Genomic DNA, 25759 nt, shown 5'->3' with positions numbered 1-25759 from the left:
TCTAACAACATCGGGAACATCTGCTCAAGGTTTCCTAGGTTGAGGGTTTTCTTTAAATATTTAATTGAAGCACAAGTGTAAGCCAAGTCTTTATTTAAATCAGCCTTCAGAAATCACAAGTTACTAAATGAACGTAAGCTTAATGGAACCCACTTTCCTAACAAAGGGACACAAATATAAAACAGGCGTTATATTTTGCTCCTCAAAACCTTTTTGAAAAGAATGCTCTCATTCCCTGACACAGGAAAGCATTATCATTTTTTTAAAAGGAACTATTTTTCTGTTTCTTGACAAGTTAAAACCAATTAAGTGTTTTGCCTTATGTTTGGTATGACAGTCCTTAACTGAGCCATACCTCAAAGCTGGTAAACTGTTAAAAGTGCCCATTCATCTGTTTGACCCTTGAAGACATCCTGCTTTCTCTGAGGAGTTCCATAAAAAAATAATTTTTATTTGAATAAATTTGAGAGCTGCAGATTTCAGCAGATGTAAAAACACTGCCTAATTCTCTAGACAGCTGCTGAAATGTTTTCAACACACATTACCCAAACATCACCATGCATGGATCAAGTGGTGGAAAACCAGCTCCTGCCTAATAAAGTGGTATCTCGACTGTTCCAAAGACAAGCTGTGCCTTTCCCCCATGAATGTTCTTCTATGGAAGCAAAATCCAATGCAGCATGAAACACCTTGGTTCTTCCACACAGTAGGGAGCTAAAGTATTAGAATCTATGGTCAGCTGCACCTCACAGTGCCTCCCTATGATCTCATGTACTTTGTTACTTTCCTACGGGGCAAGACAAATGAGAAGGTCATTTTGTATTTTTTTTCCAACATACAAAGAGGAAATATACATTAAAATTAGATTTTGCTTAAAGATATACACATAAATACACAAAAGAATTACACTCCAGTTTTGGAAGCACTGATAAAAGGGGGAGCCTAAAAGATGCCAACTTTCTTCCCAGGCTGTAATTTCAACAAAAGGTTACACTTCCTACCTTCCCCCATGAGACTTACTAGCCAAAACAAAAAACCCAGTATATTGTGAAAAGACAGTGTTAACAATCAAAGGAAAAGAAGAGGCCTTGAGCTCCTGATGGTGCCTCAGGATTGTCAGATGCCTTCTCAGAATGACATTGGAAAGCAAAGGACTAGTATCACTATTCCAAAGTATTGGTCTTCAGCCCAGTAATGTGGAATCCATTCTCTTCCCCTGCCTTCTTCATATACTGGTCCCTCCAAGTATAAGATGCAGCTTTCAGACAACTGTGGAAACAGAAGTAAACAAATCAGCAACACCTTGCAGACTGCGCCTCATAAAACCAGTGGGTGGTGGCAGTCTCGGTGACCTGTTGTGCTGGCAACATGAGTCAGCATGTCATTGTGCTTCTACCACCAGCTGTTTCACAGCAACACTGTATAAAACTGTTAAGTGGCACAGAAACTGAAAATGGGGAAAGCATGGTGTAGTGGTTAAAAGTGGCAGACTCTAATCGGCTGAACCAGGTTTGTTTCCCCACTCCTCCACATGAAGCCTGCTGGGTGACCTTGGGCCAGTCACACTTCTCTCAGAACTCTCTCAGCCCCACCTACCTTACAAGGTGTCTGTTGTGGGAGAGGAAGGGAAGGCAAGTATAAGCCACTTTGAGACTCCTCAAAGTAGAGAAAAGCAGGGTATAAAAGCCAACTCTTATCAGAAAATTAAGGTTGATTCAAACAGATCTGTCTGACCCCTCCACACCTCATGCACTGATTCCTTACTGCTACCTCTGCTACTGCCTTCAGCTGGGCAGAGTAAACAAAGACCTCTCACAGTTAGGTAACTTGGACAGAAGTGGTTCTGGGGTGCTTTGAGAGTTTTCCCCAACTGCAGGAAGAGGCAATGGTGGGCAAGCAAACAGACAGGACTCAGATGTCTGGTGTGCTTGTCGGACAGCTGATTTGTGAAAATGGGTTTGCAGCACAGCTGAAAGACATGCTGTGCGTCTTCTCACAGTACAGCCCAAAAGATATGAGAACAATGTGTCATACCTGTAATCTTCTCAATGCTTCTTACACTCCCCTAAGTTTAAGTTTATTAATTGAGAGTGAGTGGAGATGGGAGGGGTAAACGGCAGGTTGAAGGAGTTAGATAAAAGCCTCCCTGTGCATAACACCTGAAGCTTTCTATATCAGAGACTACATATACTAGTATTATCAATCTAGAATCAGGACCATTTTTTTCTGAACAATTTTCTGTCAATTATGATACTTCCTGCCAGTATGGAAGGGGATCATTATGACAAGGTTAACATTGCTGTTCAGCTGCATTCAAAGAGAGCTATTTTATTTTTGTAAGTGTTAAATACAAGGATGCCAGCCGGAATCTGAAAGCCAGTTTTCAGCCTTTTAAACTTTCTTTTGGGTTTCAATATCGGTGATCTGCTCTCAGTGGCAGTTGAAAAAAAATAAAGATTTTTTTAGATATATGATCACAGCAACAAAAGTGATAATTGCATTTCATTGGAAATCAGAAGTAATGCTGTCAATAGACAATTGGTGGGAGAAACTAGCTGAATATGCAGTGATGGCAAGACTGATGAATATTGTCAATAAAAGATGATGGAGGAATTTCGAGAGAGCTGGAGACCATATTATGCATAGGTGTCTAACCAACTGCGGGAAACAAGCCTACAGAAGGGAAGCTTTTGTTATTATACCAAGATAGCTTAATAACCGTAGCTTATGAATAGTGGAAAGTAATGATTTGTTCTTTTGTGAAGAATATTATATATATACAATTAATTATTTGTCAGACTTTAAAGCAGTTGATCCAATAGCTGACATATTGCAAAGTATAAAAACGAAGCAGCATATGGTTAATTTTTTATAAGGGGGGATATAACATAAAATATAGCATTTTTGCTTATTGGGATGCAAATAAAGAACTTGTTCTAGTTATGTTTTAGATAAGGAGCCACACATATGAATATGATATTGTAATGTCATGTGTATGTTGTTGTTATGTTTGTTTTGTTTGAAATAATAAATATTTTATTTACAAAAAATCAGTGATTTGCTTTTGGCTTTGAAATATTTGGCAATAGTTCTGAAGGCCAGTAGAGTTTGCACACTGCACACATTCAGTTAATAAAATGCCATTTCAGATAATGATACTGGTTTTAAACTAGCCAAGCAATTACTATAATGAAGATGATACTTACTTTAAACTTCAGGATTCAGTGAGCTCTGATTTTAACAGTAGACTCTCACAGGATGTGTAGTCTTGGTTATTTACACCTTCCTCTGTGTGTGTCTCCCCAAGTCCTATTGACTGGTCTTCTTTCCTTTTTGCATGTGCTCGCTGCTCTATAAAGTGTTCTTGCATTTGAACAATCTCTCCAGCTTCTACACCCTTTAGCTTTGGTTGGTCTATGTCAAGTGACTCTTTGGGTAGATCTCCTGAGACAATACCTTCCACTGTCATTCTCTCAGTCTCTGCTGGAACAGCAGCATCCACTTCAGATTCAAGCTTTATTTCACCATTTTCTTTCTGCAAGCCCAGCTCTTCGGTAATCTTTTCCCCGGTTTCATTCATGGCTCCATGACCTTGCACTAGTGTTGTCACAGTGCCCAAATGTTCATCTGACCGTGACATGTGTTTCACTGCTTCTCGATCAGTATCTGCCCTTTTAGCGTCCCAACTTCCTCCATCTTCAGACATGTCACAAGTTAAAGGCACATTTTCTTCTGTTGTGAGGGTCTCTTGTTCCTCCAGGTTTGTAGGAACCAGCTGCTGATCAGTGTGTATGCTTTCCCGAATTTGAGATTTATTTTCACACACTAGACTTGACGCAGATGCGGTATCTTCTGTTTTCTCCAGTTTATCAACGGCATTCTGAATTATTTTAAGCACAATTTTGGTACTCTGAGACTCTATAGTCACATGCTGAACACCATCTTTTTGTAATTCTATATGTGTCAAAGAGGGGCTTCTTTCTGGAGACAGAACCTGTTTTTCAGTATCTTGACTGAGCGCTGATTTCATTTTGGGGAGGCAATCCAATACGTGTGTTTGGATCACATCATCAGCTGGCAAAATTGGCTTCTCAGCTGCTGATTTTGTCTTCTCAGTCCATGACACAACTTCAGTATCAGAACCTGGAGCCCTCAGACCCGAGTGAGCAAAGGTCACTTGCTGTACCATTTTGAATGCAGTTTCTTTGGACTCTTCTAAGAAAGACTGCAACGTTTCCGCTGATCCTTCTGTGACAGTAACACTTTCCTCAATGACCTGCTCTTCAACTGCTGCAGCTGTTACTGGCACAGAGGACTTAGAAGCTTCATAGCTTTGCATTTCAGGAATGTCAGTAGTGACACCCTCCTGTTGCTTGGGACATTGCTGCATTGGAGCTGCATAAAGTACATCACCACTAGCAGCTTGTTCAGTGCTTTCAGTTGATTTGTCTGTTTCCACTGTTACGCACTTCTGTGATCGTACTTTTATTTTCTTAGAGCTTTCTGAAACTCTCCCTGAGACGAAGGTTTCTCCTTCTACTTCAGTCTTTGCTGCAGCCTTAATTACTCCTTTTGTGTGTTTGGATTCAATTGCTAGTTCTGTGTTTTCAAGCTTATTTTCCACAGCATCTTCAGTTAACTCATCCTCTGTGAAATTTGATTTCAAAGCAAGTGAATTTTCCTTTTCACTTTGCATAAGGACTTCAGATGCAGCACTATCCATGCTCTTTGATTCTTCTCCTTCAATCTCCATAAAGGGTATAAACTTTTCTTTCTGCATAGGGGTCTCAGTTACAATTTCTTCTGTGCATTTTGATTCAAAGGCAAGTGTGACATCCCCTAGCTTATTTGTTTGGGGAGAAATTTCTTCTACGTGTTGAGATTCTAAAGTAAGCTTGCCATCTGCTGGGTAATTCTGTATGAAAACAGCATCTTGTTTATAGGTTAAAACTTTGATTTCCCCCCTTTCCACAGGTTCGTCAATTACTGCTTGCTCAGTTGATGTTAGTTCAAAGGCAAGACCAGCACTTTTAACCTCACCCTTAAAAGGACCCTCAGATCCAACGGAATCCAAATATTCTACTTGAAAGGAACTGGCGGTATCTTGCATCCCACTTTGCACTGTAACTCTACTTATGTCACCAGTCACAGTTGCTTGCGGTAAATCTGCACAAACTGGAACTTCAACTGAAATTATGGAATTCATAGTATCGTCTATCTCAGATTGAAACTTGTCCTCCGCCTCCACCTTCTGCAGAATCTCCTTCTGCTTTGCTAACTTGGCAGCAGCTTTTCCTTCCACTGCTTCTTCTGACTGCTCTGCAAGGGCCTCCACATCTATGTTCTCTGTGAGGGCCTTTGTATTCACTACTGCCTCCACCATTACTGAAGGAATGCCTACTTTTGCTTCTTCTGTGTTGACTTTTGTATCTTCCACTTTTGTATCTTCTGTGAGGTCTTTCACATCCACCTTTTGTACAGGAACCTTCATTTCAACTTTCTTGGCAACCTCTGATTCCACCTCTTCTATATGGAACGGTGTTGCCTCTTTCTCTACAGAAGCCTCAACTACTTTTGCTATGGAGGCATCCACATCCACCTTTACATCAGTCTTTTCTGCTGGGGACCCCACTTCCACGTCTGTATCTATTTTCTCTGCAGAAGCCTCCAAATGCATTTTTCCACATGCCTTTTCTACAGGAACCTCTGCTTCTGCCTCCTCTGTCAGAATTGTTGCTTTTTCTGTAGGAATTTCTGCTTTTGCCTTCTCTGTGGAAAGTTCCGCTTCCACCATTACATCAGTCTTCTCTGCCAGGACCTCAGCTTCCACATTTGGTAGGTATGGCTCCTTTTCCACTTCTTTATGGCTCTCTGTTTCTACCTTTTGTATAAGGGCCTCAATCTCTGCATCCTGCTGGTGGACCTCGACTTCCATCTTTCTAATGGATATCCCTGTTTCCACAGTGTCTACATGGATCTTTGTCTCAGTATTCAACAGATGAGGCTTAGGTTTCATATTTTCTACGGGGATCTCCACTTCTACTTTCTCAAGATGGATATCAGGTTCCATTTTCTGCACAGGAGTTTGAGTTGGCACATTGTGTAAAAGGGCCTCAGTGTCCTTGTTCTGCAAGTAGGCCCCAGATGCAACTTTCTCTGTCCTTTTAGTTTCTAAGCCAATTGTAACATCTTTGGTGATATCCAGAGCATTCACTTCATTTACTACATTCTGCACTGGAATATCAACAGCCTGGCTCTGGATTGGTACTTCAGGCACTAGTTCTTCAGGTCTTGTGGGTTGTATAAACTGCTCAGAATCTTTTACATCATTCAGCATAGCAGCCTTCTTTACCTCAGCTGCACTTATTTCTGCATTTTTTGACTCCAGGCCAGGTACAATCACCATTTGCATAAGATTATAGGAGAATTCAGTCTTCTCTTCATTTATTCCTTTCATTGATTCATCCACTTCTGTAACACCATCTTCAGTGACCTCACCTTGAGCTGCTGCTTCTAAATTCACGGTCACTTCCTCTACTGCAATAGTTCCACATTCCTCCAAAACTGCTTCTAAAGAAAGATGTTGTTGCTTTCCAACAGTCTCACCAATTTTTATTTCTGGCTCTTCACCAGCAGGTACTGTAACAAAGACAAAATCTTCCTCTTCAGATTTTTCTTCAGTTGTCTGTTCGTTCATGACTTCTTCATGTCTTTCTTGTTCAGTTTCACTTGCATCAGCCACATCTAAATGCACACTTTTTTCTGTTCTTTCTTTTCCCTCAGCACATGAGTCTTTACTATTCTCCAACATTTCCTTCAAACGACTTCCTTTAACTTCACCTTGAGTGTGATCACTTTCTGTGCCTTCATTAATGTGGATACTAATCTTCTCAAGATCTTCTACCTTTAAGGGTGAGTCGGCCAATTTAGATTCTGGAAACACGATGACGGTAATTTCTTGCCTGCTTTTTTCTACTGATGTTGACTGAATGGCTATTTCAGACACTTTTTCACTAACCAGTTGTGCTTCATCAGATAATTTAACTCTTTCAGCAACTTCTTGTAGAACTTCCTGGGTTTGCTTATTTAATTCTTCTAGATTTTGCTGAGCTTCTACTTCCTGAACAGGTGTAGCTACTTCTGTTGTATCAGGAGACTCACTTAATCTTGAAACTGCTGAAACCATTTCAGTTGTCTCTTCAGCACAGGAAACTTCAGTTACTTCTTCAACACCTGAAGCTTCTTCTCGAGCTGTAATTGCTTCTGGGGTCAACTCCAGTTCACTGATTATTGTGTCACCACTAATGTCCTTTCTAATTTCTGGCATGTGTTTAGTAACTACTGCTATATCTTCTCCAATTCCAGTTTCAGAAGTTTGCTCAGGTTGTTTCTCTTTGTCTTCATCTGCATGTTCAATGGACTCTGCCACAGCAGCAGATATCCAAGATGGAGACCTTTCTTCAATACTTGTAACTGCTCTTTCCCCTTCAACCACTGTGACAGTAACTGCGTGAACTAGTCCTTCACTGGACTGTGCATCCACTAAAGCATCTTTTGACTTTTCAATTCTCTCATCCAAAGTTCTCTTCTTAGTTACATCATCCTCTTTTGCCTTTTGTGCTTCAAATTTCTCTTGTTCAGCCGCTTCATACTCTGATAAAGGAACAACAGCTGGAACATCATAATCTTCTTCATTGTTTTCTGTAATTTCTTCTCCCACTTCCTCAACAGGAGCATGCTCTGGTATTCCATCTGACTTTTTCTTCCTGCGACCAGGCATTAATTTTTTAAATGAAACCCAGGATTCTTCTTTTCCAGAATCTCCATCTGATGCAGAATGTTCTGAACTTGGAACTGTGGCCACCTCTTCAGTTCTGTCTTCCATCTTTGTTTTGGATTTTCTTCTTGGAGTTACTAGCCTTTTAAAGGACTCCCATGTTGAAACTCCTTCACTTTCAGATGGACTTCCAGCTTGTTCTGGCGAGGAATTTCCTTGTCCTTGATCACTTTCCTGGGAGCTAGTAAAGGTCATGTCTGGGGCTGTTTCTTTATATGCTCCACTTTCATCTATTTTTTGCCCTTCTTGAGCAAGTCTTTGTCCTACTTCTTCATCAGAAGATGATGATTTTCCAGCTCTTTTCTTAGATGAACCTACACAAATTAAGGCTTCCCATGATACAGAAGTATCAACCTTTCTCTTGGGCTCATCTATACTTTTTTCTAACTTCTGCTCCTCACTATTTTCTTTATTATCTTCCTGTTCTTCACAAGGAGCGCTTTCAGTTGAAGTAGCACTCTTGGCCTTCTCAAGTTCTTCTTCTTTGTCACTTTCAGAAAGTCTCCTGACCCGTTTCTTAGGGGTCACCATCTTTTTAAACGATGCCCAAGGAGTAACACTTTCTCTTTTCTTCTCCATATCTGAAGTAACACCTTCTTCAGTTTCAGTGACCTGTACTACATCTGTAACTTTTTCTACAGAAGACAGCTCTATTGTCTCTTCAGGAGAAGAGGCAGAACTTTCTCCCTTTTGTTCTTCAGGACTTTCTGCAGAATCAGACAATTGTGTTTGTTCCACTGATTCCCCTGACTTAGATTCTTCTCTTTTTACTTTATGTTTCTTTCCTGACAACTTCTTTAAGCTAGTACTTGTAAAAAGCTTCTTTAAGGGGCTGCCATGTATCTTAGTTCTTTCTTGGGATGAAAGCATTTCAGCTTCATTTGTGATGCCGTCTGGAGGTTTAGATGTTGCTGCATCTCCACTGCTTGGTTCAGTTTGATTAATCTGTTCATTCGTTGCTACAGGTATAGTTTCTTTTATTTTTAACTGTTCATCAGCAGATTGTCCTTTTAAAATTTGAGCATCTGTCTCAACTAATTGTTCATGAATTAATTCTTCTTTTTCATTTGTTTTTACCTCTTCCCCCTTCACAATGGTGCTAATATCATTGTTAAACTCTGAGGGTATTTCATCAAAACTTTCAGTTGCCAGAGGAGCTTTTGGTTCAAGTTTGTCTTCAAGTATTTCAAAATCTTCTTCAGTCTTTGCCATTGCCAGTGGAGAAGCTGGTTCACATGTGTCTAATTTTTCCTCAAGTACTTCTTTTGCCAGGGGAGCAGCATGTTTTTTCTCAGACAATGCAGGAGTGCTTTGCTCTAGGGATGGTAGACATTCTTGCATTGGTTCTGATTTTTCCTTGTAGGCCAGACCAATCTTCTCAGTCAAACATATCTCAGATTCATTGTTTACACTTTTTACAGACTCTTGTGATGGTGGAGTAATGGGTTGTTCTTGGTGTGTTTCTGTTGAGACGTCCCTCATTTTTGCTTCTTCTCTTTCCTCTCTTTCTTTTTTCACTGCCTCATCTGAGGGTTCTACTGAAATTTCTGCCCCATCCTTTTCTGGGACTGTTTTTTCTTTTTCCAGTTCTTCTTCAATAGCATTTTCTTCTTCTGCCATTTCTTTCTCTTGGTCTTGTTTTTCTGTCTCAACAGGCTGGTCATCTTCTTTCGGCTTCCTGAAGCTTGTCTTTTTCCTAAAGCCAGCCCATCCCTGAGTAAAGAACTTTCTTAGGGGTGAGGCTGTTTCATTAGCTAATGGACTTGTTGGAGACTCTACCAACTTGCTACCATCACTTTTAACTTCTGCCTCTTTGCTTCGTTCAGTTGGTTCCACAGAACTTTCTTTTATATTTTCAGAAGAAGCTTCTTCCTTCAACTGCTCAGTTTGAGTTTGTTGTTCAGTCTTTTCTACAGGATGAGACACCTCATCTTGTACTGCTTCCTCTACCATCTCCATTTTGACTTTTTTACAGTCTCCAGCTGCATCTGCTGTGACTTCTGTATCATCTGCTTTTACATTCAATAGCTGAACAGGTTCTAACTTTTCAGTCTTATCCTTTCTGACAGTAAATTTGAATCCAACAAACTTAAACACTTTTTTAAATCCGACATCATTAGATGGAGATTCGCTGGATAGTTCCTGCTCTTCTGCTTTTTCTTCTGGAGTTGGCAATTGTTTATCACCATCTGGTGAGTCCTTAGGGTCATCATATTCATTTGTTTTACCAGTTGATTCTGGTGTCTTGGTCTCCACGTTTTCAGCAGACTCTTCTTTTAGAATCACATTTGGAGTTTCTCTTTTTCCAACTATAAGAGATGTTAAAAATGATAAAGAATTAGGCATTTCAACTGTATTAATCCATTCTATTTTGCATGTAAGGATTATAATAAGCATTAAGCTGCAGACACCTGCACACTCACTTGGGAATAAGCTCCACTGATTTTACTGGGACACGTTTCTGAATGTGCATGCATAGGATCATGATGCACCAAGAGTCACAATGCAACATTTAGTTAAGCTTATTGAAATGGATGGGTTTTAGAGTACATAAACTTTATTTAGATTGTGATGTATGCTTTTAAAAGAAGATATCAAAGCAGATTTCATCATTGCAATGATAGAGAATTAACACTTTTCATATTTCATTTATGAAAAACAAAGAATTTAACGTCTGGTGGCTAGTGAGGGTGAAACTAACTCCTGTTAACTCACACATGCCTGCACTTGCCCAGCACAGGTAACTGGAGTGGATATTTAAACATGATCATGGTACAAGAAAGGAGAAAAGAGGAGCAAGGAGTATATGTGAGCCTGGCCACAAGTCAGGTTCACCCACATTCTTTGTCAGCTGTGGTTCTATGCAACACCAGAATGTGGCCTGTTCCTCTTAGCATAGTTGGACATAGGAAGTTCACTTTACTCACTATGTATTACTAAAAATTTTAGTTTAGTTTTGGTATAAAATGTTAAACAACTGACACAATACTTATAGTATTATACGTATGCATTTTGCTTCTAGCACACGTATCTGGTGGGTTTTTTTTCTATTTCTCCCACTCCGCTTGCCCTTTACACAAGTGAGAGGTATACTGTTTCTTGCAGTTGGAAGACAGACAGCAATTCGCAGGCTGCAGCAGTTAAATCTGAAGCACTTCATGCGCTTGCAGTCAACCATGTCAACATCTGGAGTTGGTTGTCTTATTCCCCAAAGATTTGTTGCACTGCCCTGGATTTTCTCCATGAATTCTCTGCATTCTGTATCCATCAGATACACGTCATACACACCCAATTCTCCATGTTCCAAAATCTACTATCCACTGAAAGTCTCCAGACAAATTTTAAAAACAAAACTTATATTTATTCAGTATTTACATATCTATGACCAAAATATGCTTTCTATTTCATATTTAATCCTACTGTGATTAGTACATTTGAGTTTAACTTGAGAGTACAAGCCTTGAAACATTTGGTTTGAGCCCACAGTGGTTAAGAAATTCATAACAATTCACAACTCCATCATATCTAAAGTTACAACACTTTAATGTGGAAAGAAAATTGCTCACTGATATAAGACTCATTACAGCTGGACCCAACAAAGAAATTTAAGAATGAATTTGGGCTGACATATATTTGTTCTCTGAGTGTGAACTTGCTTTGCTACAGGCTTGTAAATGCACAAAAGGCAAACAGAAATGTGGAGTGGGCTCATGAACTCCATTCTCCTTCTCCTTCTTCCCATCTTGAACACTGATTCCCTCCTCCATTTCCACATCACCTTAACCATAGCTTGCCAGGTAATCCATTTATAGTACGGTCCTAAGAATACATCCCTGGAAGTAAGCCCCACAGAACAGACCCAAGAAGGATTCTAAGTAGACCTGTGGAGGATTGATCTCTAAATTTGCCAATTCTGATTTCAAACCCTGATGCAAACTCAGCTCTTTTGGATGTCCTGGCAAACTAGGGTTATGGAAACAGAGGAAGGAATCAGCTCACAAGAAGTACATGAGCCCCTGGCAGATTCCTAACCATACCGTTAGACAATAATCCCTGAATTGAAACCGTGTTCATAAGTGAACGTACAAGACCAAAGTTCTAACAACATGATAATGCAGCTATCTACCAAATAATTTAGTTTGCTCAGAATTTGCTTAAAACTTGCAATTTTGTCATCTTTCAGTCCCTCTTACTGTGCTGTGTAGCTATAAAAAATCCTAATTTCCTCCTTAATAACAGTACCAAACAATCAGCACCTACCACATCCTTACCACTATAATTTTTGTGTGAAGTTAACCTGCAACATAGATTCTAGACACCTAATAATTCCAGCAGCAAATCTGAAGAGCGATATTTCTAGTACTGGTGTGAGCTCTATTGAAGGTTTATGAGAGCAAATAGTTAAGGTTGAATATTGAAACAAAAAGATGTCCAGAATAATGGTTTTAATGGAAATCTCACAAAGGTGAGTAAGCATATTCACAAGTGGGAACAAGCATTTTTTGTCATAGCTTGCCATATTTTTAACTGGATGGTAAAATATTTCTAAAAACTTTCCTACCAGAAAGACAAAATGAAAATGAAAGTGTTTCAAAGCACTGCTTTTAATTAGAGTGAAAAAGCCTTTATCTGCTCAAAAAATTCAGCAATACATTGATGAGATTTCCAAGATTAAGTTATAAAAGAGTCTGGAGATGAGGGAGTGACAGTTCAGCTCCAATCTCAGTAATTAACACATTTTAAATGGTTATTTTATTTTCATGAGAAGATGCAGTTGATGTACAATGCACTTTTTAAATGAACAAGATTAAGTGAGCAGCAATCACTTGAACTTCAAAAGTTAAAACAGATGTTTGCCCCATTACTTATATAGAAGGTTGTGCCTGGGGGTCAGGGATAATGGAAATGAAGGAAGAGGAAGTTTACTTTTCAAAATATCGGAGGCTGCATGAAAACATGAAGGCTCAACAGCCATATTCTAAGCACAAATGCGTGAGAGAAAAGGTGCTACACAAATCTCACTGTAAACTAAAAGGAAATTAAACAAAAACTAAACTATAATTTAAAAACTCAAAAGTCATATGAAGCATTTATAGGTTTACATACCACTTTATTTCAGAGGTATGGAAAATGATAAAAACTAAGATGTTGCTCAGTCGGAAACAATACCAGACCATATAAAAGTGTTCATGCCTATATATAGCAAACACCTCTAATTCTAAAGCAATATGTTAAGAAACACTTAGTTTCTCCCTTAATCTCCACATCAAATCTAAGTGACAAAAATTACTCTTACTCAATCACAATTTAACAACTATGCCTGATTTTAGGCATGTTTACTCAGAAATAAGTCTCACTGTGTCCAATGGGGTCTACTTCTTTGCAAATGTGCACTGATCTGCAGCTTTAACAGTTTAATCAAAGAACATACTCATATTTTAAATATCTAAATAATCAAGAAACCTATAGAAGAACTGCAGAGGACTTCTCCATACGCCTGTCACACCCCTGAGCAGCTCCACAAAATCACTGCCTCAAAGACACAACAAAATTTAAACTTTTTTTTAACCTGTTATAGTGACAGTTCCCAGCATTTTCATTTTCCTGCAATAAACAGAAATCTCTCTCTCCCAATCAACACCACTCCTTTATTTCTCTGCAAAGGGGTGGGGGTGGGGGTGGGGAGAGTGCAGAGCAGCACAAAGAGAATCACAGTTGTGCTTGATGAAAAAAGCAGACTGAAGTTGTGTTTCAGCAGCGTGATCCTTGACAGACAGCTCTTTGTGGTCCAACCCCTCCTTAGCAGCTCACTGTAGTGCGCAGGTTACACGCCTAATTTGAACAATGAGATCTCTACCTTTTGCCACCAAATGTTCCTTAATTGTTACAAAGGCTTTCACCAGATCAGTAGAATGCGTTTAGGTAAAGAATAGTGAAATGTACCATTCTCTTATATTTACTACATGCCTCCAAAATGAAAACAATACTTTCCAAAACCACTTTCTCACATAAAAATAAGGAAATTGTAGCAACCAAGCTGTTTCCTCTAGCAATTTCTTTCTCAGGACAGTACTTAAAGCATACTACCCTTTTGAGTTATGCTACTTAAAAATAATTTTAATTTCAAAAAAGGGAAAGTTTACTGTATTTCCTACTTCAAATGTGAGTATTAAGTGCTGTCAAGTCACTTTAGAGTTATGGCGACTCTATGAATTAACAACCTCTAAAATGTTCTATCATTAACAACCTTGCTCAGGTCTTGCAAAATGGCCATGACTTTGAGTCAATCCATCTCATGTTGGGTCTTCTTCTTTTCCTGCTGCCTTCCATTTTTCCTAGCATTATTGTCTTTTCCAGTGACTCTCATATTCTCATAATGTGACCAAAGTTTGATAGCCTCAAACTTGCTTGGCTTCCTGTCTTGAAAACCTCCAGACTAACAGAGACTACAGTCCACAATAGCCATGCAGATTAGCTTTGGATTTCACACATTAACAGATCACTTCAGGATACAATGGTTCCATATTAACATACCACACCCTCATTAGCACATTATCTTGATACTTACAGGACAATGGTTAGCACATTACCTTTGTTACTTTTTGCAGGACAATGAATCAGCTCAAACCCAACCCCTTTCTGACTATATATTACTCTTCCTACACAGTTGACACTGAGAGACACTGTCCTTCAGTGTTACTCCTCTGAAGATGCCAGCCACAGCTGCTGGCGAAACGTCAGGAAAGAAAATACCAAGACCACGATTACACAGCCCGGATAACCTACAAGAACCATTTGATAGCCTCAGTTTGGTCATTTTATCTCCTAGGAACCGTTCGGACTTAATTTGATCGACAACCCACTGATTTGTTTTTGGGGGGGCGATCCACGTTGACACAGTGTAAGGTGTGTTACTCTGAGAGGGATTTGCCTAGAATAAAAGCAATTCTGCAGAGAGAAATGTTTTTACCATTAGAACTTTATTTCTTTTGGAGAAATTCTCACAGCACTAGAGAAGAGCAACTGAAGAAGAATGTAATGGCCCTTAGTGATAGAGCTTCAAACACTCCTCCACCTCTGCCACTTTGTCAGTGAGTCCCCTTGGGTGAGATGCCTTCCCAGCCAGAGCCTTGAGTGCTCAGTAAACTTTTGGATGCTTAACTTGGGAATCTGTCAAAGACTGAAGAAGATGGGGTTTTCCAGCAGGGCACAAAAAGTTTTTTTGGCTGCCTCTTTTCTGAACTTGTCTGACCATTTTTCTCTGTAGTTCCCAGGGACCAGCTGCAGCCATTGAACAAATTCCAAGGTAAGCATGCTGGGTGAGCTATACTTGCCCATAGGATAGGCAAATAGAAGTTTTGTCTCTTCTGTGGGTATAAAAGTCTTTCTTGCAATATGGATCAGGGAGTGTGGCAGTCAAGTCTGCTAATGGCCACATGAAATACTAACAACTGAAATTTCTTAAACTGCTGCTGCTGAGTGTTGCAGAAGACAAGATCAGTGAAAAGTGGGGAAGCACCCTACCACTCTCCATGTAATCCACAGTTAGCTTCCCCTTCATCTTCATTCTGCTTCTGTGTGTTAAAGACAGAATAATGCATGCATTTGAGCATAAGTGCATGTACGTATGTATACGTAAAAGAACATGAATGGCTCTAACACTATTTTTATATTGGCATGTGTAAGAAAAGCATGTAGAATGGTTTTCCGTGTTATCACAAACTGGCCAATTAAAAAATGTGGCTCAAAGAAAACGTTTTCCATCCTTAATTATCCACCATGTTGTATTTGAATTCTTGCAGATACAGTTTCCAGTTAAAGACATTGATCCAACTAAAGTAGTATGTTAGATCATGTGACTCACTAGTCTACTTTTCTGGAATTAATTCCTTTCTCTGGAGCAATATCTCTGTATGCTAAAAAAAATTTAACGAACAATTTCACTCTGGAAACAGGGAAAGGCATTGCAAGAAATCTAATGGCAATGCAAGAGTTTATGACACAACAAATGTTTGTTGTTCTTGCTACAACAGACTAACAGCTATCCCAAAGAAAGTGGTAATGTGTTTTCATAATTTTGAACAAAAAAATACAAATGGAATAAATATATTGTTCCCCCTTTTTTTCTATCATGGAATTCTTGGAAGTGCACATGAGGTTCAGAGCTGCACAGCTTTAACCATGTTGCTTTACCATATATCTACAGAAGAAATCTGATCTTTTCTCAGAAGCAGTCATGGGCCTACACTGAAGATCATCTGTTTAATGTTTCTAGGCGTGTTTTAAATGGACTTCAAAAGAAGAAGATAAAATAAAGAAGCAGAATAATTCAATTCAATAACCTTTAGAAGGCATAGTACAGAAAACAGCTCAAAGAAGCAGAATATAAAGATTCAATCTTTTACAAGCAGAGGAATGCTTGAGGGAGGGGAAATCCCAACTCCCCCACCTGTCCACAGCCTTCTGCCACCACTACTTCCTTATTCCTGCCACCGCCTCCCTTCCTGTCGCCACTTCTCTCCCCACCACCACCACTAATGTGACACATTTTGGCAATATTTATTGGGCTTGCTAAGCATCCCCAAAAGGTCAGTCAAAATCTCATGATGTTGAGCATTTCAAACTAGCAAAAGTTAATTTTATTTCTATTTGGACCTTTTAAAATTAAGAGTATGTAATGATATTGTATCAAGGAAATTAAGCAAGGCTATCCCAATGGCCTACCTTCCTGGAAGTAAAACCTGATCATCAGAAAAAGCAGAGATTCTTATTGCTGTTAAAGATGCAACAGAAAGCATAAAGGAATGGTTGTGAGAGGAACAGACAGGCAAGCCTACTGGCATTCCAATGTACAGACACCATGGCTCTAAAAGAGCTATAAAGTCTTCTAAATTCCTTTGTCTCCATCATACAGACAAGATGGTCAGAAATGATCATGGCACAACCTTCATCACCCACAAATTACTGAGTCGTTCTATACTACATCTGAGTCGTTCTATACTACATATTAGCAGTAGAAATGGTTTTGTCTCTATGAAAATAAAGTCAAATCTGTATTCATCTATCTATATGCATCAATATTTTGCATGTGGTTCAGGATTAGGCCAGAGAACAAATTTCTATTCAGCACAATCTTTTGAACATTTATAAATAATTTTAAAGGTATTATTCTACTTCTTATGCCTTCAGGATGGGGCAGACAATCAAACCAGATAAGATTTTGCTTCCTCTAAAATGAAAATGACTGGATGAATTTCCATCTTACAACTGGAACACGTGTCTGATTCCCAGCAAATTCCCCACAAATCAAATACATGTCAGGAAGAGCAAAGGTGCATGTCTGCTGCAACTTGAGAATGTCCAGGCAAGTTTCTATTTTCTGCTGAAATCAGCATCTGACATCTGAACCTTTGAGGGAAATCAGACATGGCTGGTAAACTAGATACGTCCACCTTATCTTAAGATAAAGCAGAAATACTTCTTTTACACTTTCCACAACAATGGGTCTGGGTCTTATGTAGGAAAGTAATGTGAGAAGTGGCCCTTTGATTCATTGGTAAGCCCCTCTTGCATTTCAGAGTGATGCAGATCCTTTGGAATGCAGGAGAATTTGCCTGCATTATATGAGAAAGATTCCAGTTACCTTGTGAACATTTTTGTTCACAGAAACACCATAAATCCTCCCCACACACCACCACTCATTAAGGGTGCATGAGTCAAATGCAGTGTATTCTTTGTGGATCTGAATGTTTGTGTTTTTACATAAACATAACTCTATTTTTTCTAAGAAAATTAAGACTACATCATCTTCAGTGTAGAGTTATGTGAGCCATGTTTTCTGTTAGAATTTTTTTTGTACTCCTTGTAACATTTATCCGCCCAGTAAATTGACAAAAAAAGTAGCTGATTGGTAAAGACTACCCAGAGAAATTGGCAGCTGAGAGCCAAACTAGATGCATGGGTTTTTAAAGAGTTGGGTGTGGGTTATACAAGGGTGGGTTATACATGGAGTATAAACCCCACAGACACTGTTTTGGCATAGGAAACTGAGGAGAAGACAGGAGCCCTTCCTCTCTCTCACCCCAGTGGTGTTCCAAGCCCAAAGGGGCTCTCCTTTATTTTTTTTAATAACTGTTCCCTACAGCTGCTGTGATGCTGTGGGGAACAGGAGTTGGGTCCAGGTTTAAAAACTTGCACATTTAGTTTGTTGCTGAGCATTTTCATCTACTTCACTATATTCGTTCACTGTGACACAAATTATTCTTTTACTCATGTTACCAGTATTAATGAGTGCCACTTCTATTTGGATGGGTTTAAATCCCCAGTCTCAAAACGGAGCATTGTTTACTCACCGTGAATGCTCCTTCTCTTTTGAGGCGAAGGCGTCTTGATTTGTGGGTTATTTCCTTCCATCATCCGGGTAGGCAGGACTAAGATCTTTGAACTTCCTGTCTTCCCTTTGGCGGGAAATAGCCTGCAAATCTCTCAGTTCAAACTTGCAAAGCTACTAATAACAGGAATGAAGCTCCTTGGTGAACATACATACATAACACACAACATCAGCCCCAACGCGATAAAATTTGAAATCAGAGAAAAAACTGTGGAACAAATCACTAACCAGAACCAAAAAATTAAACCGGGTGGGCAAGACACCTTCGCCTCAGAAGAGAAGGAGCATTCACGGTGAGTAAACAATGCTCCGTTCTCCTACTGAGGCTCCAGCGTCTTGATTTGTGGGACCTCCATGAGCTCCCAAATGGGTGGGCAGTGTACCTTACTCCACTATGTGCTGCAGGACCCTACGACCAAAAGCCGCCTGGACTGAGGACCAGGTATTCACCTTATAATGCTTAACAAAGGTGGACACTGAAGTCCAGGTAGTGTGAGGTTCTCCAACCTCCCTGGGCAATTTCCATAAAATCACTCGCTCAGACGACCGTTCAGAAGCAGGTAAGTTTATTGGAAGGCTTCAGGTAAGGTCAGGGCCTACATGGTCCAAAGCTACAAGTGCTCACATAGTCAAAAGGGCTAGAATATAAACAGTTCTATTTTGCAGACGCCTGTTACATGTTTTGAGAACCAAGTGATAACAGCGCTGAGCTAAGCTACTGAATACACATCAAAGACATCAAAGGAGCTCGTTAACTCGAGCCTGAGAAAGCCAAGGTCGGAGGAGGGAGGTGGGAATGAGAAAAGGAAAGCAAACGGGACATTCCTGCAGGGGCCTAAATGGGAAACAGTCCAGCCAAGGCCTGAACCCTTCTACTGACAGAGACCTGGCCTGTCGCTTGTACGGACAGTCCAGACACAGAGCAGAGCAATCCCTCACAGGTAGCGGCCATGCAAATTTCCTCCACCGGGGCCTGACGCTCAAAGGCCGCCGAAGTGGCCGCACTACGAAGGGAGTGTGCTGTGATACCATCTGGAGCGGGGACTCCCGTGCCCTTGTAGGCATGGATAATGCAAAGTCTGAGGGCACGACTGATGGCAGGAGCCGACATCCTCATTCCCTTCCTGGGATTGTGGATTCCTACAAACATGAAGTCTGTCAATCGGAACTCCTGCGTCCTATCTATGTAAATGTGTAGAGCCCTACGCACATCCAGAGTATGCCAGGCTCGTTCTTTAGGATTTGAGGGCCTGAGGCAAAAGGAAGGTAGGTTTAACTCTTGTCGTCTATGAAAAGGAGAATTTACCTTGGGGAAAAAGGTAGGATCTGGAGTCAGGACGACTTTGTCCTTATGAAAAGTACAGAGACCCTTTCGAATAGATAGGGCTCTGATTTCTGAAACCCGCCTGGCTGAAGTAATTGAGATCAAAAATAGGACCTCCATACGACGATATTTCAGGTGAACCGTGCGTAAAGGTTCAAATGGCGCCTTTGTGAGAGCATTAAGCACCAAATTCAGGCTCCAGGAGGGAAATCTATGTATGACAGGAGGTTGTTTTTGATTGACCCCTTTTAGAAAGGCGAGTATATGTTGGTGTTTGGAAGTGGTGACGCCTTCCAGAGTTGGAATAATGGTGGATAGAGCCGCTATCTGTCTTCTCAAAGTGGATGCAGAAAGCCTGAGCTTTAGACCCTCTTGCAGAAACTCTAGAATTTGTTGAACCCCGGGATGAAGAGGATCCAGTTTTTTGCGTTTGGCCCAACGGACAAAGGCTTTCCACGAAGTATTATAAATGCGCCTAGCAGAAGGTTTACGTGCATCTAATATGGTGTCTATGACCTCTTCCGAATAGCCTCTCACTAGTAGGTGTCCCCTTTCAATAGCCACGCAGTCAAAGAGAACCACTGGGGGTCTGGGTGAATCAAAGGACCCTGACGTAAGGTTCCCACTGTGTCGGAATTGGCCATGGGTCCCGTATCGACAACTGGCGTAGGGTGGCAAACCAGGGGCACCGGGGTCAGAAAGGTGCTATTAGGAGAACTTTGGCGCGTTCCTGCCTGATTATCCTCAGGACCTTGGGCAGAATGGGTGGGGGGGAAGGCGTAAAGCAGCCCCTGAGGCCAAGGACTCAGTAGGGCGTCTACGCCCTCGGCTGCTGGGTGGAAAAACCTGGTGAAAAACCTGCTTACTTTGCAATTTTCTGCGGAGGCGAACAAGTCTACCAAGGGCATTCCGAAGCCGGTTGTAACCTGAGAGAAGGCCGCTTGGTCCAAGGACCATTCCCCTTCGCCTGTGAATTGTCTGCTTAGATTGTCCGCTTGCACATTCAGAATACCCCTGATGTGCTCTGCCCGAATAGATTTGTCTGAGCCCAGGAAAATATCTGTACCGCCTCCCGATGAAGGGAAGAGGAACGTGACCCCCCTTGTTTGTTCAGGTATGCTTTTGTTGCAATACTGTCCGTGCGAACTAAGACATGCAACCCTCTAAGAAGGGGGGCAAAGGATCTGAGTGCCAATTTTACAGCTCTCAACTCCAGTACATTGATGTGTAGGGAAGATTCCTCTCTGGTCCATCTGCCCTGGGTTTTGTGGGACAACAGAGTGGCTCCCCATCCCTGCAAACTGGCGTCCGTGATTATCTGGACGGGATCCTCGTGTATGTAAGGAGTGTACTTGGAAAGGTTTATTTGGTCTGACAACCAACGGAGGCTTTTGCGTGTCTCCATGGAGAGAGAAATTGTTTTGTCTTTTTTCTTGGCTATGTCCCTTTGGAAGGGGTGGATTTGATACTGCAAGGGTCTGGAGTGGAAGCGCGCCCACAGAACAATTCCTATTGCCGAAATCATTAACCCCAGAAGATGTGCCAAGAACATAAGTTGGCCTTCTTGGACCTGGCTGTAGATAGGGCCGCGTTTCTCAATTTTTGAACGCGTTCTTGGGAAAGAGAAATCACGTTCTGAACTGAGTCTATGTGGACCCCTAAATGTGTCATTGACTGAGAAGGGGACAGAGAACTCTTGGGAAAATTTATAAGAAACCCATGATCCTGAAGAACCTGGATTACCCTCGCAGTGTGATCTCTGGATTGTGCTTCCGACCGTGCACAGATTAGGATGTCGTCCAGGTACAGATGTACCTGGATGCCCTCCTGTCTGAGCATGGCTATGAGAGTGATCAAGATCTTGGAAAAGACCCTCGGGGCGGGACCTAACCCAAAAGGGAGGGCCCTGAATTGGAAATGGTTCTGCCCGAAGGTGAACTGTAGGAAGCGTCTGTGAGAGAAGTGTATCGGCACATGCAGGTAGGCTTCTGTCAGGTCCACCGCCATCACGAAGGTGCCTGGGAGAAGGGATTCCACTATAGATTTTACTGTCTCCATACGAAAATGTTTCCGAGCCATCCGTCTGTTCAGGTATTTTAAATCTAGGATGGCTCGCCAGTCCCCATTCCTTTTGGGGACTGTGAAGAAAAAGGAATACACTCTCAGGCCCCTCTTGAGAGCGGGGACCTGTTCTATGGCTTGAATAGTCAACAGATGCTAGATGGCTCTTACAGTTCTGTTGAGCTTCTCTGGCTTTTTAAAAAAAAATTTTTTTTTATTGTTTTTCATATATTCGATACAATCAATTAACATTGCCTTTCAATCTTTTCTAATTCTCAATTAAAACTAACATATATATAACAATTATCTTCCCCTACTTTAACTTCCCCCTTCCTTCTTCTATCTCTGACTTATCTTCGTAATCCTCTTAGCGATTATTTACTAATTCTTTATAAAAAAAATTTATAAAACCTTTTACAGTTATTAAAAAAGAAAAAAGTAGAAACAAGAAAATTAACTTAGTCTAAGTTATAACCTTTAACATTTTGCACATTAAGTTCATTTTTGCAATAAACAATCCACGCCTCCCACTCCTTAACAAATTCATCATTATCTTTTTGATTTACTAACTCAGTCAATTTTGCCATTTCTGCTAGTTCAAACATTTTATGAATCCAATCAGTTTTGTCCGGTATTTCAGTCATTTTCCATTTAGCTGCATAGACCATTCTTGCAGCTGTGGTGGCATAGAGTAAAAAGGTCCGTTGTGTTATAATATAGTCCGGTATAATACTTAACAACATCATCTCTGAAGTTTTAGGGATATTTTGTTGTAGAATTAACCTTAGCTCATTGTATATCATATCCCAAAAGTTTTTAGCTTTATCACAAAGCCACCAACATGATGAAAAGAGCCAACTTTATCCTGACATTGGTTCTTGTAGGTTATCCGGGCTGTGTAACCGTGGTCTTGGAATTTTCTTTCCTGACGTTTCGCCAGCAACTGTGGCAGGCATCTTCAGAGTAGTAACACTGAAGGACAGTGTCTCTGAGGACACTGTCCTTCAGTGTTACTACTCTGAAGATGCCTGCCACAGTTGCTGGCGAAACGTCAGGAAAGAAAATTCCAAGACCACGGTTACACAGCCCGGATAACCTACAAGAACCAATGAACTCTGACCGTGAAAGCCTTCGACAATATTTTATCCTGACATTTCCAGCAGTTTGGTGACATTGTACTGTACATTGCCGACAATTTTTTCGGTGTCAGGTACCATCTGTAAATCATTTTGTAGATATTTTCCCTTATCGATTGGGAAAGAATCTTTTTCATGTCTCTTGACCAAAGTCTTTCCCAACTTTTCAAGGAAATAGAATGACCAATTATTTGTGCCCAGGTAATCATTGTTGGCTTGATTCTTTCTTGTCTGTATATAGCAACAATAAAAGCTTGTACATCCTGGAAATTAGATGGTCAGTAGTATCCAAAAGTGTCTGTTGTGGAATTGATTTTTCTTTAAGAAATCCCTTTTTCGTATCTTGGATGTATATAGATTGTACTTGATAATATTGAAGCCATGTTAGATGGTCTTTAACCTCATCAAAATCCTTCAGGGCACATTTATTCCCTTCCCATTTTAAAAGATCTTGGTATACTATAAATTGTGATGGTCTTAATGGTCGCAAAGTTAACATTTCTTGAGAAGATATCCATAGTGGTGTCTTTGTCTCCAACAGATGTTTGTATCTCAAACAGGTTTTTATCAATGATGATCTAATAATATGGTGTTGAAAAGCCACATGTATTTTAGTTTTGTCATACCACAAATACCCATGCCACCCAAATCTATTGTCAAAGCCTTCCAAATCCAGTAAACGTGCCTTTTTCAACATTATCCAATCTTTTAACCATACCATAGCTGAAGCTTCCGCATAAAGTTTAAAATTAGGAAGAGAAAAGCCACCTCTCTCTTTTGCATCTACCAAATATTTATATGCAATTCTTGGTTTTTTCCCTTGCCAAATGAAGTTCAACAGGTCTTTCCTCCATACATCAAAATATTTTGTTTGCGTGAGTATTGGTAAGTTCTGAAACAAAAACAACATCCTTGGCAAAATGTTCATTTGTGTTACAGCAATACGACCCAATAAAGAAATATTTTTATTTGACCACAATATCATTTCTTTTTTAACTACTTCCCAAAGTTTAGAATAGTTATTTACCAATAAATCCTTGGTTTTATTTGTAATCCAAACTCCCAAGTATAGTACCTTACTCATTTTCGTCCAATTAGAGATCTCCAAAAAATCCTTCTGTTGTTCCTTAGAAAGGTTCTTAAATAGTATCTGAGTCTTATCTTGGTTTATCTTGAATCCTGAAACTTCACCACATTGTTTCAACAAAAGCAACAAATCTTTTATGGAACGATTTGGGTCATCCAAAATAAATAACAGGTCTTCCGCAAAGGCTCTTAGTTTATACTCATGTTTGTTTACTTTCAAACCACGAATAGCCTCCATTTCAGGTATTTTACTGCAGAGAGTTTCCAAAGTCAAAATGAACAATAAAGGCGACAAAGGACAACCTTGTCTTGTTCCTTTTTGTATCTCACAGTTAGCTGACATCGATTCATTTACTAGTATTTTAGCTTTTTGCACCTTGTAGATAGCATCAATCCCTGTTCGGAATTTATTTCCAAAGTTCATCTTTTCCAAAACCTTTTTCATAAACTCCCAGGAAACCATATAAAAGCTTTCTCTGCATCCAAAAAAATGAAAGCCACTTTACGTTGTATATTTTGTTCGTAATATTCTATTGCATCAAATAGTATTCTCAAGTTGTCTTTTATCTGCCTTCCAGGTACAAAACCCGCTTGATCTTCATATATCAAGGTTGTTATGATCTGCTTTAACCGGTTTGACAGTATTGAGGCATATATTTTATAATCCACATTCAATAGTGATATAGGCCTATAATTTGTAACTCTCTCTGTGTCCTTTCCAGACTTAGGAATGGGTGATATAAACGCATGTGACCATGTCTCTGGGGCTTGACCTGTTTGCTATATAGAATTACATACCCTCAAAAAGGGAGTCTTTAAGTCTTCTTTAAACAATTTAAAAAACATAGCTGTAATACCATCCGGGCCCAGTGTTTTATCAATCTTTTGCCTATATATAGCTTCTTCTAATTCTGTAGTTGTAATTGAAGCATCAATCATGTCTCACTGCTCTGAGGTTAACCTGTTAATATTTACTGTACTCAAAAAGGTTTCCATCTTCTTCTCCGGAATGAAATCCTTTTGGTACAATTTTGTATAGAATGATTCAAATTCTTTCTGTATAGTAGTAGTTGTAAAAACCGGTCCTTTCACCGTCTGTAGTTTATTTATTATTTGTTTTTGTCTAGAGTCCCTCAATTGACTGGCAAGAAATTTTCCTGGTCGATTTGCTTGTTCAAAATATCTCTGCTTCGCGTGCTTCAGATTTTTATTCATTTCTTCCATAACTACTAAATTTAATTGGTGTTTCACTACCTTTAACTTCTGGATTATTTCAAGTCTTTTGACATCATTTAATTCTCGAATTAATTGTTGTTCTAGTTTTTGTAGGTCCCATAGTATTTAATTGGTTTGTTGCAGCTGTTTTTTCTTCGAGGCAGTATTTTTTTGAATCATAAATCCCCTTAAAACAGCTTTGAAGGCATCCCAAACTATATTCAAATTAGTTTCTCCATCCATATTAATTTCAAAGTAGTCCTTAAGTAATTTGTGCAGTTCTTTTTGTATATTAGCATCACATAGTAATCTATCATTTAATCTCCATCAAAATGCTTGTCTATTATTCCACTCAAAAGAGACCGGGTTATGGTCAGAAAATGTCTTAGGTAAAATATGTACCTTACGAAGTTGAGTAAATATTGATTTATTTGCCCAAATCATGTCAATCCGAGAGTGTGAGTTGTGTCTTGCGGAATAAAACGTATAGTCCTTCGCTGTTGTATTAATTGTTCTCCAGATGTCTTGTATTTTAAGATCCTCTGCCAGTTGGAAAAAGATTTTAGGTAAAGAACCCTCTTTATCATCTTTGGCCATAGATTTTTTTATCTATAGCACAGTCTACAACTCCATTAAAGTCACCCATGAGCAGTATTTGTTCTTGTGCATATTGTTGTAAAGTCTCATGTAATCGTTGGTAAAATTGTGCT

The 25759-nt window shown here is 39.9% G+C and overlaps 1 protein-coding gene across 1 annotated transcript in view; it reads right to left on the bottom strand.

The window, feature by feature from the left end:
- Nucleotides 1–1056: 1056 nt before the first annotated feature.
- The window catches only part of AKAP12 (A-kinase anchoring protein 12), a 57752-nt gene continuing 33049 nt past the window's right edge, over nucleotides 1057–25759 (bottom strand). Inside the window, exons 3-4 of the mRNA XM_056853299.1 lie at nucleotides 3207–10146; nucleotides 1057–1269 (exon numbers count right to left, since the gene is read on the bottom strand). Coding sequence (XP_056709277.1) covers nucleotides 3215–10146 — 6932 coding nt within the window. The 3' untranslated portion in view covers nucleotides 1057–1269; nucleotides 3207–3214. The remainder of the gene's footprint in view (nucleotides 1270–3206; nucleotides 10147–25759) is intronic.

The sequence above is a fragment of the Euleptes europaea genome, chromosome 7 (genome assembly GCF_029931775.1).
Source record: "Euleptes europaea isolate rEulEur1 chromosome 7, rEulEur1.hap1, whole genome shotgun sequence".
Lineage (NCBI taxonomy): Eukaryota > Metazoa > Chordata > Lepidosauria > Squamata > Sphaerodactylidae > Euleptes > Euleptes europaea.
Note: the sequence above shows the minus strand (reverse complement) of the source record. Positions and strands in the feature narration are given on the sequence as shown.